Source organism: Trifolium pratense, linkage group LG1, assembly GCF_020283565.1.
Source record: "Trifolium pratense cultivar HEN17-A07 linkage group LG1, ARS_RC_1.1, whole genome shotgun sequence".
NCBI lineage: Eukaryota > Viridiplantae > Streptophyta > Magnoliopsida > Fabales > Fabaceae > Trifolium > Trifolium pratense.
The window spans coordinates 38,876,702-38,891,440 of NC_060059.1; the positions used below are offsets into that span (position 1 = coordinate 38,876,702).

At 33.7% G+C, this 14,739-nt stretch overlaps 2 protein-coding genes across 3 annotated transcripts; one reads left to right on the forward strand and one right to left on the reverse strand.

Moving 5' to 3' along the window:
• Positions 1–1,161: 1,161 nt before the first annotated feature.
• LOC123915978 (formin-like protein 18) lies at positions 1,162–10,830 on the forward strand. 2 transcript variants are annotated; one of them, XM_045967298.1, is made up of 17 exons: positions 1,162–1,744; positions 2,769–3,469; positions 3,635–3,856; positions 3,956–6,504; positions 6,599–6,725; positions 7,230–7,301; positions 7,435–7,533; positions 7,654–7,695; positions 8,278–8,358; positions 8,439–8,489; positions 8,577–8,658; positions 8,856–8,950; positions 9,228–9,299; positions 9,398–9,514; positions 9,635–9,703; positions 9,805–9,871; positions 10,347–10,830. In XM_045967298.1, exons 1-17 carry the CDS (start codon positions 1,672–1,674, stop codon positions 10,532–10,534), a joined length of 4,707 nt encoding a protein of 1,568 aa, XP_045823254.1. In that variant the 5' UTR covers positions 1,162–1,671; the 3' UTR covers positions 10,535–10,830. The 2 variants fall into 2 exon arrangements, with proteins under 2 accessions (XP_045823254.1, XP_045823246.1); XM_045967290.1 differs by having other exon boundaries at positions 8,439–8,658.
• Positions 10,831–10,898: 68 nt separating this feature from the next.
• On the reverse strand, positions 10,899–12,898 carry LOC123916001 (probable WRKY transcription factor 40). Its single transcript, XM_045967321.1, has 4 exons — positions 12,750–12,898; positions 12,319–12,582; positions 12,031–12,147; positions 10,899–11,596 (listed from the first exon to the last, which is right to left on the reverse strand). The coding sequence occupies exons 1-4, from the start codon at positions 12,759–12,761 to the stop codon at positions 11,240–11,242; spliced, it is 750 nt and encodes a 249-aa protein (XP_045823277.1). The 5' UTR covers positions 12,762–12,898; the 3' UTR covers positions 10,899–11,239.
• Between the last annotated feature and the right edge of the window lie 1,841 nt (positions 12,899–14,739).

Consider the following 14,739-nt stretch of genomic DNA (forward strand, 5'->3'; position numbering starts at 1 on the left):
GGACAATTCCCCAAACCTTCACATGTAACTCCATCATTTTTGGGCTCAAATTTATAAATGTTCGATTAGAATCTTTCACCAGCTTTGCCATTTGAGTGAAACTCCAACAAAAATATCATAAACTCAATTTTAAGATCCGGCCAAAAATCTTTAATAAAGTCAATTTTATTTTCAAAAAAAATCTTTAATCAAATTACAAATATATTTATTTAGATTTTTTTCCTTGAGATATAAACAAAACAAAAATCTTTGTAGACAGTATATTTGCTTATCTTTTATTTAGTTTTTTCAAAAACTATTCTATCAATTTAGTTATTTACATATTCATTTTCCGAATATTTACGCTATTAAGTATCTATGTCCATTTCTCTTTATTATGAAAATAAATTCCAAGTGAAGGGGAGTGATGTCAAATCTAAAATATAGAATGCCTTAAAATTCAATTATCACTTATAAATATATTTATATTTATCTTACTTTAAAAACACTAACAAACTTAACTTAAAAGTCAACAATTACGAATATAAAATTCATGGTTTAGTGTCCCCGTAAACATAATTCAATTGACAGAAATATTACATGTAATATACATGACCATGATTCGAATTCCGTACTTTCACTTATTCACTTTAAAATGTAAAATTATAACCACTAAATTACTAGAAAAATAAATGGTTTAGTGGTAAATTCACTAATTTAGTGACTACACATATGGTCTTGTAGAACTATGTATAACAACATTTTAATTTTTAAAATGTATTATTTCTCTCACCATGCAAGCTTTCACATATTCAATGACATCTCAACGCATGTCATCAATTTGTTGTAGCCATGTCACCCCACGAGTTATCCTACCACGTAAGCATTTGTTTTTTTGAAGGAAAAAAAAAACTATTAAATATATATTAGATGTCAAAATAAATTGTGAGATCCAAATTGCTTATAATAACTAAATTTAATAAGTCATTCTAAGATGAATTGTTTAGCATAATTCAATGTATTTCCTTAAAAATCAAAATATTAATACAAAAAATTTAGTGAGACAATAAAAACTACTGTATTTTAAAAGTTTTTTTTATATGATATTTTTCAGGTGTTTTTATTTTTATATATATATTTTTGAACAAAAATTATAATTAGACATTTCTAGCCACACTACCTGACAAAAAAAATTATGATTAAACATTTTATGTGTGAGCAAATAACCTAGTACGCATCTAATTCTATCCTAGTACAATTGTTTTGTACCTTTGTCCTAAGTAAGAGAAAAACAAAACAAAAAAATTAAGATACGGACATAGAAACACAACAGATTGCGTTAGAGAGAGAAACCTCGCTCGGATCCAAACCAAATTGCTCTTTCTTCTAAACAAAACAAGCTTCCAAAATTCTAACAACAACAGCTTCTTCCACCATGTCAGAATCAACCACTCTCATGTTACTCTTTTGATTCAAAGCTAAGTTTTCCCCTTTTTGCATGTGAAGACAGAGACAAGGACAACAACAATATCTGCAAAGTGTTTTCTTAAACACGCAGCAAAAATCCATGTTTCTGATTCCTGAAAACAGACACTTCCTTCAATCATCATTACATTCTCATTTTGTGGGGTTTCTGAGATCTCAAAATCACCAATGTTGGTTCAATTAGGGCTCTTAAGATCTTTTATATAAATGGCATTGTTCCGTAAGTTCTTCTATAAGAAACCCCCTGATGGCCTTCTTGAAATCACTGAAAGGGTTTATGGTACGTTTCTTCTTTGCTCTTTTTTTTTATCATGTCAACATTGTTGGCTTCTTTTTTACTGTAAAAATTGTATCTTTATGCATTTTCTGTTGGTGGGTCGTGTCGTGTTATGCAGTGCAAAATTTGTAGATTGAGATGTGTTGTCAAATAGTGACCATAGCAGCACTATTGTTTGAAGTTTTGAACCAATCACTATTGTTTCGCAATACGCTATTTAGTACAAAATGTTGTCAAATAGCAGTTGTAGTAGCTATGATGTTTTGCATTTCACTTTATAGTATCTAATTATTAGTCTGAAATCAAAATGACAATTGATTAGTCGGTCCTTAGGTCGGATACCGAGTCTTCAAATAAAAAAAAATGTTGTTCAACAGGATGTTGACATCTTGGTGCATGTTGGATTGACGGTGAGTTTGGTGGAATCACGGTGTTCTGCTGCGATTTTGACAAAAGCTACACTTTGGAGCTTCAACAAAATCACGGTGCGCGATGTGATTTTGCTAAATTCACTTCTAATCCAAACATGCACATATATTGTTTGAGATTAAGCTGAATGGTTGTTCTCTCTATTATATGAAACATTGAGCTAATTATTTTTTCTGTTAATAAGTAAATCTTTCCTTTCCGGAGTCGGTATTAATAAAGAGTATTATGACATATTGTTAATTCATGAATGGGGATTAGTGACTGAAAGAAAACTAAAGGCTTATGGTATGCTTGGTTCATGGCTTTATAGCGTGTGTTTGAATCCACATTGCATTAGTCGATCACATGTTCCAATGGCATTTCACTGACGCTACAAATCAGAGATTTTATTTGGCTGATCAGTCATACCATGGTTTTGTCAAAATCCAAACACACTATAATCTCTCGGTATTTGGGTCTTTTGATTTTAGATTATTGCTACTTCTTTTGTTTGTTCACATGTTTGGCATCTCATATTATTTGGTATATTTCATTATCTCAAGATTTTTTTTTACCTGATATGTATTAGATTGTAATTATTTTGTTGTTTCATTCGTAGTCTTTGATTACTGCTTTACCACTGATATTATGGACGAAGACGAATATAAAGTGTATATAGGAGGAATAATTAGGCAAATCGGCGAGCACTTCCCCGACGCTTCATTTATGGTGTTCAACATGAGGGAAGGAGAAAACCAAAGCCATATATCAAGCATTTTGTGTGACTATGACATGACTGTGATGGACTATCCAAGACAATATGAAGGTTGTCCATTACTTACCATGGAGATGATCCATCATTTCTTGAGATCAGGTGAAAATTGGCTTCAACTCGGGCATCAAAATATCGTCTTGATGCATTGCGAACGAGGTGGATGGCCGGTTTTAGCATTTATGCTGGCTGCGCTCTTGATTTATAGAAAAATGTATACAGGGGAACAAAAAACACTGGATATGATATATAAGCAAGCGCCTCGGGAACTTTTGCAATTGATGTCACCATTGAATCCGTTACCTTCACAACTAAGGTATCTTCAGTACATATCAAGAAGAAATGTTGGTTCAGAATGGCCTCCTCTGGATAGGGCACTTACGTTGGACTGTGTAATTATACGACAAATTCCTAACATGGATGGAGAGGGTGGTTGCCGTCCTATATTTAGGATATATGGACAAGACCCTTTTATTCCTGCGAATCGGACTCCCAAAGTTCTCTTTTCTACTCCGAAAAAGAGCAAACTTGTTCGGCACTACAAGCAGGTGATACTTAATTCCTTTTACTCTATCTTAATATGGTTTTTTACAATTCAAGTTCTTTGGTTTCATCATCGCTAGTCACAATGATGAAACTGCAAGGTTCTTGAATAATGAATTTGTTGTTTTTGTCAATTCCCTTTATTGAATTTTGGTTCATATTTCTTACAGACTGATTGCGAACTAGTCAAGATTGACATCCATTGTCATGTTCAAGGCGATGTTGTACTTGAGTGTATTAGTTTGGAAGGTGATTTGGAACGTGAAGAAATGATGTTCCGGGTTATGTTTAATACAGCATTCATAAGATCAAATATTTTGATGCTTAACCGTGATGAAATCGACATGTTGTGGAATGCTAAAGATCATTTCCCTAAAAATTTTAGAGTAGAGGTATCTATCTATCTCTCTCTCTCCATCTCTGCCTCTTTATAAGTTATGGTTAGCGATAATGCCAACTTAACAAAATATATGCCGTGTTTCTGGTTGAAGGTTCTTTTCTCAGATATGGAGGCTTCTTCATCTTCTGTTATTTCAATCGATCTTCCTCGTATTGAGGAGAAAGAAGGTCTGCCTGTTGAAGCATTTGCTAAGGTTAAGGAAATTTTCAGCCAGGTTGAGTGGCTCGATTCGAAGTCCGATGTAGCAAATATGCTACAACAGATCACAGCATCAAATATCCTTCTAGAAAGATTGGACGGTGGATCTCCGGGTTCTCCAAGCGCCTTGCTAGCCGAGTCATTGTCTGGAAGATTTAGATTTGATTCAAAGTCACCGAATGAAACTAACAATTTCAAATCTTCCTTTTATGATGATCTTCCCATGTCTCCATTGCGATTGTCGGAGGATGTTTCAATGGATAAATTGATTGAATCATTAAAAATAGAGGAATTGTCAGAAGAGAAAATCGAGGCTCTTGCAAGTTTAGGTCAAGCAAGCAAACCTATTCCTTTATTTGATCTGTCAAATGATTCAGATTCTACTAAAGTTGAGACTGAATCATCAGAATCAAAACAATCATTGGAAAATTATCCTAAATTTCCTGTTTCTACAGCTCAGGTGGAACAATCTGGCCCCTTAATTGAACCATCAATAGATGCAGATTCGATGAAAATGAAGACTGGATCATTGGAATCTGAGGAAAAGAAGATTGAATCATTAGCATCAACGGCGGTATTGGAAAATGACACAATGCTTCCTGCATATGACTCTCCTACTAATGCAAATTCTGTGAAAAGTATTGGACTGTTTGGATCGAAAGAAAAAGAGATTGAATCATTAGACTCAAAGGTACCGATGGAAAATGATAGCGTAGTTAAATCCAAACCAAAGATGCGTCCAGAAGCTGATATAAGAAGTCTGAATTCTGCAGGTGAAGAGAATTTTTCAGTGTCCTCATTTGAATCAATTGGGGATGCTACAATGGAAAAGAAGAAAAAACCTTTAGATTTAACAACATCACCAGAAAATAACATCAAGACTCCTGCACCGGCAGATTCAAATCCTAATACTATGAAGTTTGAATCATTAGAATCGAAGGCACCTGTGGAAAATGATACCAAGTTTCCTATGTCTACAGCTCAAGCAAAACAATTTACTCCCTCAATCAAACCATCCACGGAAGCAAATTCAGTGAAACAGTCGATGGAGCAATTAGAGTCAAAGAAAAAGGATGTTGAATCATTAGAATCAAAGTCATCATTGGAAAATGATACCAAGGGGGAACAACAATCTGTTCCCTTAATTCAAACATCAGCGGATGCAAGTTCAATGAAAACAATGAATGAGAAATCAGAATCAACGGCGTTGTCAGAAAATGATATCAAGAGTCCCACATCCAAGGTTGAGAAGGATCAAACTAGTCCTTTACTTGAATCCACCGTTGATGAAAAATCAATTAAAAAGAAGATTGATCCTCAAGAATTGCAGGTTTCTCTTCAGCTACCAACCCAATCGAAAATAATTTCTCCACGGATACATCAAGCTAATCGATCAGCTACAGCTTCTTTTTCTTCTAATTCCTCGTTAGGTTCACCTGGATCATCGGCTTTGGGAATAACATCTGTGTTGCAAGATCAGGCACCAATGGATATCAAAGAAGACGTCACTCATGCAGTGTCGGTATCTCCTCCTTCAGACTCAAAGGTGCCAAAGTCTGTAGAGACTTGTTCTACAAGTATTCCTACAACATCATCAACACCAACATTGCTTCCATCTTCGCAGTTAAAGTCTTCAGTAGATCCTCCTGGTGCTGTCGAAAAGACTTTAAAACCCCTTGTTTCTATTCCTCCTCCACCTCCACCTCCTCAACAAGAGCCTACTTCAAATTTGATGCAATCTACTATTACTTTTACACAACATGGTGAAAATTCAATGCATGATAGAAATCAGATATCATCAGCTATTCCTCCTCCTCCCCCTCCTCCGTCCCTTCCCGAAACATCTATTTCCACCATCATAGATTCATCGAAAAGTCCTCCTTGTCCGCCACCTCCACCACCACCATCTTCAACCGGACAAACTTCATCATCTTCAATACCTCCTCCTCCACTTCCTCCTCCACGGAGTATGAACAACTCTGTTGATATGCCTGGTCCTCCTCCTCCACCTCCACCACCAAGCCAACCTGGAACCACTCCTGGTTCCACTTCTACACAGTTCGTGCCGCCACCACCCCCTCCTCCAGCTTCTGCAACCCAAAATTCTTTGTCTAAAAGCTCTCCAAATGTTCCACCTGTACCTCCACCTCCTTCTGCCAATGGCACTTCCATACCTCCGCCTCCTGGAATTCCTGGACCACCTCAGCCTCCTGCAATTCCTGGACCGCCTGGAAATGCACCTCCAGTTCCTGGACCACCTGGAAATGTGCCCCCAATACCTGGACCACCTGGCGGTGCATTAAAGGGACGCGGATTGCTACGAACTACTGCAAAAACTCAGACTAAAAGGAGCAATCTAAAACCTTATCATTGGTTAAAGTTAACAAGGGCCATGCAAGGTAGCTTGTGGGCTGAGACACAGAAACCTGATGAAGCTAGTAGGTATGAGTTATGTTTTCAGACTTTTGTGACTTAAGTTATAAAATTTGAGCTTATATGAATTTACTTATGCTCTTGTTTAACTTTTTGGTGTTAGGGCTCCTGAGTTTGACATGTCTGAACTTGAGACTCTTTTCTCTGCAGCTACTCCAAGTAATAATAGTGAAAAAGGAGGAAATTCAAATCGCCGTGGCTCATCGCAAAAACCTGACAAAGTTCAATTAGTATGTTTTTTCTTGTCAATTTCATTAATATAGTAACAATCCAGCCCAATTACTAAACTCATAACTATAAGATTTACCTTTTTTTTTTCCCTCTATTGTTCCACGATATGCTATTTAGTAAAAAATGTTGTCAAATAGCGGCACTATATTGTACTATTGTGTATGGTAATTTGAACAAACTGCTATTTTCCACGATCTGCCATGATAACACCAAGAAATTGACATTTTTAAATAACTACATTTCATTTTATTCCTTCATTTTGTTACTGTTTTTTCTTGATTCACAAATGTATGTGTAGTATTTTTTTCAACCATAGGAACTAGATGATAATTTATTTTCTTTTTAGGTAGTGAATTTGATTGCAACCACCTGTGTAGGTGTAATTTAGGCTTCTTGACTATTGTGTTTCATGTCTTTCACTAAGGCCTAAATTTCTTAGGTAAATTCTTGTCAGGATTTAAGATTTTGAGCTCTTGATAGAATATATTAATGTCATCTTGCAGATTGAACTCAGACGAGCGTATAACTGTGAGATTATGCTTACAAAAGTCAAAATCCCATTGCCTGATTTAATGGTGAGATATTTCAAATTTGTAGCAATTCAATTAGTTAGAAAGGCATTTTCCGCATTGCTCATTTTTTCTCCAAAAACTGAAACATGCCAACGAACAAATGTTTTCTCACATGCATTATACCATTGTCTTTCAGGGTCATGTTCTCGCATTGGACGACTCCGTGTTATATGTTGATCAGGTTGACAACCTCATAAAGTTCTGTCCGACTAAAGAAGAGATGGACCAGCTCAAGGTATGTATGATGTATCAAACCCTTTATTATCGCCAACCAGAACTTCGTGTTGTGAGGGGAGCACCGATAACTTAGAAACAATATATGTCTATTTAAGCTACAATCACTCTTTATATGCAGGCATACACTGGAGATAAGGACAATTTGGGGAAGTGTGAACAGGTGATTAATGGAAACTTCTTATGTTTATATGGCTGGTCTAGCATTAATGGTTTGTTACTACTTTTTTTTAAGATGAATCATTTTTAGAATTTTTCATATGCTTTTTAAAGAAATGAGAATTTGTAAAGAAAAAAAAAACTGCTTCAAATGAGAATCTGGTGAGTATCTTTTCTTGAAAATCATTTTTGATGGTGCACAAGTGAGACAAGTCTTGCACCATGCACAAGCTTGTATTTATCATTGGATCAATATGTCACATCACATCTCAGTTGATCCAATGATGAAACTTGTTAATCCAATGGTGAAAACAAGCTTGTGCATGGTGAAAGACTTGCCTCACTTGTGCACATTAGACAAAGCCTTTTTTATAATCCGTAACAAACGGGCCCTGTACTAGTCAACTGTTTTCTATGTACTCTTGTATACATTATGGCTAATTGGCTAGTGACTAACTTTGATATATCATTTAATATGGCTGTCTTTTGTAATGTACTATAGGTATTGGAAATCACCTTCAAGATTGCTTGTTTTTTATTGTATTTTCATTTCATTCTCATTTTTTTTTCTTTCATTTTGTGATAGTTCTTCTTAGAATTAATGAAAGTTCCAAGAGTGGAAAGCAAGCTAAGAGTTTTCTGTTTTAAGATGCAATTCTGCTCCCAGGTCAGAAGACAACTGAACAATACTTTTAGCTATTAAATAATTCTGTTTTCTTCCCTTTAGAAATTTAGCTTCCTTTGTAGGTTTTAGAGCTCAGAAGAGATTTGAATATTGTAAATTCTGCATCTGAAGAGGTAAGTAATGTTATATTTTTCATTTTAATATTCTATTTCTCAAATCAACTTTCCGTTCTCTTCAGCTTTCGTTGTTATGTGTATCAGATAAGGAATTCAGTCAAATTGAAAAGAATCATGCAGACCATTCTTTCGCTAGGCAATGCTTTGAACCATGGAACTGCAAGAGGTGAATTGAAGCTATCTTTATAAATACATGACCTAGATTTTTTTGGAAACATAACATGAATGTTTTGGCCAGTCTAAGTTATCTAACTTCTGTACACTTTGTAGTTAGTGTTCGACATTTACTTTTGGTCTTTGGATGACTAATATTTTGTTGGAAACCTGCACCACGTTAATAGGTAATTTATGTGATTATTGTAGGTGCTGCTGTTGGGTTCCGATTGGATAGTCTTCTTAAACTTACTGATACACGAGCCCGAAACAACAAAATGACCCTCATGCATTATCTTTGTAAGGTAAACACTCATTATCCTTAAATTGCAATATGAAATGTTTCTGCACAAGTTTAGTTTGTCCTCAGTAATTTTTTTTGTTTTACTAATAACATCTTCATTCCTTTAAACTGATTGGCTGAATGCAGTATATCAGTTGTTATCTAAAAAATTTCGCTCATTGTGTGCCAGAAACCATGAAATTCTATGTCTAGTCCAACTGTTTCCAGTTAAATTTTAATTTTTGGGCACATTACCTTCCTGTGAAACAAGTCATAGTCACCGTTTCTATGATTGATAGGTGCTTTCTGAAAAGCTTCCAGAACTTTTAGATTTCCACAAAGACCTAGTTAATTTGGAGGCTTCAAGCAAGGTATCTTTGTTTATTCTTCTGTTATATCATATGGTTACCATTTATTCTCATTTGGATTTTGGTGTACGCCAGAGTTACAAGCATGTATTTCCACGCAGATACAATTGAAATATTTGGCAGAAGAAATGCAAGCTATTAGTAAAGGACTGGAGAAAGTAATTCAAGAACTGACTGCATCCGAGAATGATGGACCTGTGTCAGAAACCTTCTGCCAGGTACAATCTAAATACTTCAATCAGATTGAATTGATCGAAACTTCTGTTATTTGCAACTTATGAATGATCATGTATTTATCTTACTTTAATATATTTTCTTTTTCACTTTGTAATGTTCAGATTCTGAAAGAATTTCTTAGTGACGCTGAAGCTGAAGTGAGGTCTTTGGCTCAGCTTTATGCCAATGTGGTATGCATTTGCTTCTTTCCTCTTTAGCATAGTTCTGCTACAATTGTGAATTCAAGTTATGACAAGAGATGTGTCTAAAATTCCGAATCTGGATGCACCAGGGTAGAAATGCAGATGCATTAGCGTCATACTTCGGAGAAGACCCAGCACGTTGCCCATTTGAACAAGGTAAATAACTATGTGGTGTTGTTAATTGTTATTCCCTATGCATTATACTACCATGCAGAAGGGCACTCCTGTGCCTGTCTATCTACTTTTCTCGGTAAAAGTAATATATGTTGCAAAATTTTATGCGATTATTTAATTATTTTTTTCAGTTATTTGATTGAGATTGTAAATAAAATTGGTTAAATGAAGGGTAAAATTGAAAAGAAAATATGCTACACCAAAATTTGATATCTCCTACATATACTACCGTGCGGTATTGCTATCTCTTAAAAAAAACCTCACTGAGAAATCAAAGTGAAATTCTCTATTAAAAAAAAAGCACTTAAGTGAAAGTGAAAACCTTCCTAAGATTTCTGGAAGCTATTTCTGTCAATATGCACGAGAAAATAACAATTATGACCTGATGAAAAGCATTATTTGATATTAAACTCATCATAGAAACCTTTGGTTTTCTTACTTTTGCCTTCATCTATAGTTGTAACTACTCTGCTAAACTTTGTGAGGATGTTCATCCGAGCACACGATGAAAATTGCAAGCAGATTGAATATGATAAAAAGAAAGCCGAGAAGGAAGCAGCTGCAGAAAATGAAAAGTTGAAGCATGCTTCTAAAAGTGACTCTCCGCGTATGATGAGAACCACCATCAAGAGCGGTGATACATGATGTTTTTTTTTTTGTGTACAATGTATTTGATTTAGTGTTGCCGCCGGTAAATCTTGTGTGTATTCAGCGATAGCGATGTAAATGCTAATCCAATGGTGTTTTTTTTCTTCTTAACATAAGATAGAGAGTAGTTTTTCACTTTTATTTTAAAGGAGAGTATTTAGAGGCACCAATACTGAGAATTTTCAGTTAATGTCCTTATGCTACATGCACTGGTGAGGACAAATGCTTTGTAAATATCAAGGTATTGGATAGATTAGAACACAAGTTATACATTTTATTGAGTTTTTTTGTTAGGAATTTCTCACTTAACAATTACTTTATTTTGTTTATTTATTTTTTTCATTCTTTTTGTGCCATCATGTAATCAAATGATCAAATACTATTATTTTTTGGTATTAACCCTCTGATTTCCAGGGGAAGGGCCTCGGTAATGATCAAATACAATTAAAAAACAAAGAAACTAAGGAAACTGCTAACATTCTAAGCAAAATTACCTTACTTTCAGTGATACAAGCCTACCATATTACTGAACTACAATTTATCTTCATTAGCTATATCGTGATTGGAATAATCTATGGTCAGATTTTACTTACTTTTTGGCCGAACATTGAACTATCAGGAATGATTTCCTTAGAAATTAGAGGGTTAAGAGAAAAACAAATCTCTACATAATCATATTTTTGTTGAGTACAAGTAGTCATTTCACTCTTCTGAAAGATTCAAATCGAGGTTTAGACCTTGTCGCTTATGTTGACCGGTGATATTTTGTACAACTGCTTCAGCCAATGCTGCAGTGAAATCAGAATCTTTGATTAGGGAACTTGCATATTCTTCAATTTTGATGTGCTTTCCATAGCCAAACTGTTGCATGACATCCTCACAAATTCCAGTGTTTATGGTTTCTTTGTCATTTAATGTTGGTGGTAATTTATTATTAGATATTGATGAAAAATTAAGTGTGGATGAAGATGGTTTGAATGACTGATGAGGGACACCATGGTTGTGCTCTCCATCATATGTTGCAACAATGATAGACCTATCATGTATGCATTTTTGTACCTAAAATGAATAATTGAAGTTAGGTTAGAAGAGTCTCTTTAAACCATAATCTTTTCTCAGAATCTTTCATCAAAATACAAAAGAAAAATTTCACCTCATGTGGTATGAAACTTTTTAAACCGGGTTTTTTTTTGTTGCACCACTGCACCGCAAGAGGATTCGATATGAGTCCTACCAACAATATCAACTAATAACCTTTAACCTATTTTATTTTTTTTTACTGAAATCTTTAACCTACTTATATATGCACGTCCTGTTAAATTGTGTCTTTTTTTTTTTTTATCAGCGTGAATTGAATTTGGTATCTCAATATTTACAATAGTCGCACACTCTGCACCCTAATCACTTGACCTAAACTCCAATGGTGTTAACTTGTGCGCCTTATTATCTTTATTACTAAAAAAAAATACAAGAAAGTACTAGTATATATGTACCTTCTTTTTTGCAAGGCAACTAGGAGCCATGGAGCACCTAAAGTAAGCTCTTGGAGAAGCATTGTCTTTGGTGACCTTCTGCCCATACTTCCTCCATTGATATCCATCTTTTATTGTCTATATCCACAAAGAAAAGTGTGTATCAACCATTAATAAAAATAAATAAATTAATTAATAGTTGATGTTTCAAACACATGTACAAAAATAATGAATGTTTCTCAATGATTAAGATTACTTATCAATTAATTAAAATTTGATACAAAAGAATTTAGTGCTAATGAGGCATACCAAATTATCATCATTAGGATTGGTTCTGACAAAGACTTCTAATGGCTTTTTAGCTGTTGGAAACTCTAGTCTTGCTCTTTTGTTTGAGTCAATGTTAGGTACTAAACCAATTTGATTTGAACTTGTTCCTTTGTGTTCTTCCTTTTTAATCTCTTGAAGTTGAGACTCAAGCTTTGTGCACTTAATACTCATAACTTCAAGCATAAATCTTAAAGTATTGTTCTCTTCTCTCACTTGTTGTAACTCTAATTGAAGAGTTTCCACCTAATTAACAAATCAAAATTACTATGAGCTTTTGGAACATGCATGCATATTTTCCTAATAAGTAAAATTAAAATTTAAAAGATATAATTATTAAAAAAATAAAATGAAAACATGTTAATAAGTATGAGTTGTGATAAGTATGTAAGAAACCAATAATATTTAATTACCTTTTCATCCATTATGATAGCTATTTGAAGTTGAACAACCTTCAATTAGAGATGAAAGAAATTTCTCTTATTATATTGGTTAAACATGCATAAGGGTGGTAAGTTAATAAAAATAACAAATGATCGAAGACCCTTATTTATATAATATTTTTTCCTTAGATTTATAATATAATTGAATGGGTGGTTGAATTGAAGATTTATACCAATAATAAGATGAAAGAAAATATAATTCTCAATCACGTGAAAATTAGTGATATGTGTCTAGCCAGTGTAGGGTCTTTCCTTTTCCTTTTTTTTTTTTCTTTCTAAATTATGTAGGGTCTTTCTTAATTCTTATTAGTTGATAGTAAATTGTTCAATTTTTGTCTCGGAAACTTAGCTCATTTGGTAGAGACAATGCATTATATATGCATGGGCTGAAGTTCGAACTCTGATCATCCCAATTATGTATCTTAGAGGTGGAATTTCTAGCCACTAAATTACTTGACCACAAATTGTTTAATTTTCGATAAAAAATAATTTTGTTAATAAAAAATTGATTCATAATCCAGAAATACGCAAATCTATTTTAATTTTTATGAAACTCAGAGTGCAGTTTATCTAATTTTTTTATAAAAAATAAAAAATATGTTCAATTCAAATCCACGTGTTAGAAAAATCCAGTGATGAAATCCATGTGTATAAACAAACAAAGAATTTTAATAATATATTAATTAATGGTTTGAAAAATGTCACGATGTGCCGGTAGTTTATTTTGTTTTGTTTGATTCAAAGTGCCAATAGTTTTTGAAATTTAATTGTTTTGCATCGTCGGTGACTCGGTGTAAATTTATTTTACACATATATTTAATGATACGTTGCCACATTATTTAATGAATGTAACATATCATGTGTTTTTAATTATCATACATGATGTATCGGTAAATTATTGGACGCATATGTAAAATAGTTTTAGACTGACGGTGCATATAAATTAAATTCATAGTTTTATAAAAGTAAGGTAATATGATGTCATCTTGATGACATAAGATAATTGTGTAACAATTTTTCCGTTTGAAAGGAAGTTTTCTTTCTATTTTCCATTATAATGTTCCAAACGTGTTTATGGGATTCAAAAGATAATTAACAGTACTGGCCGGTACACTCCAACAAAGTATTTCTTTATTTTGGAATCATTACAAAGTGATTTCATATCGTTTTTAAGATTTTGGTGGCCTAGCTTATCAAAGAATTTATAATTTGAGTCCTAGCTAATAAGTATTGTAAAAAATTTGAATTCTCAAAATAATTTAAAAATTTATTTAATATCTAAATACTCGTAGAAAATAATTCATTCGTGTATTTTTAGATGTAATCATACAAAGTAACTAATAATTATGTTTACATCAATATGTTATATAAGAGAAAACTTAAGGTACTAATGAGTTGCACACTTGTAAAGAGAAAAATAGAAGAAGACGATGTTGATATGCAATGAGATTGCGAGAAGAAGAGAAATGTAGACGAGCAGAGATGGGAAAGTAGTATGAAAGCAATTTGTCAGAGAATTTAAAAATTGATATGAGTAAGGGATATGTATGTAGAGAGAATTTGATCATTGATATTTACGTATCATTCTATCAAGTCATCAATTATCAACCATATAAAGTATCAATGTACCAAATTTCTTATTTGGTACTTGATACAATTATACGTTCATCTGCCGAGAGAATAAGAAGCGACATACAAAAATAAGAATTTCGGTATTTAAACCCACTTGGGTTGGTGCATTGGTATTGACTTGGGACCTGGGAGTGTGCTCCTCTTGAGGTCTGAGGTTCGATTCTCTCTGGCGCCAATTTGGGTGGGCTAATTTAGCTTCTTCAAAAAAAAGAATTTCGATATTTTTTTGGTGGCCTTAATAGTCCACTAAAAAAACTTATTTTGGGGCCAAAAGTTTGAACTTATTTTTATGGAGCTAGGACAGTCGCCCTCTTCATCATGTCTCAAA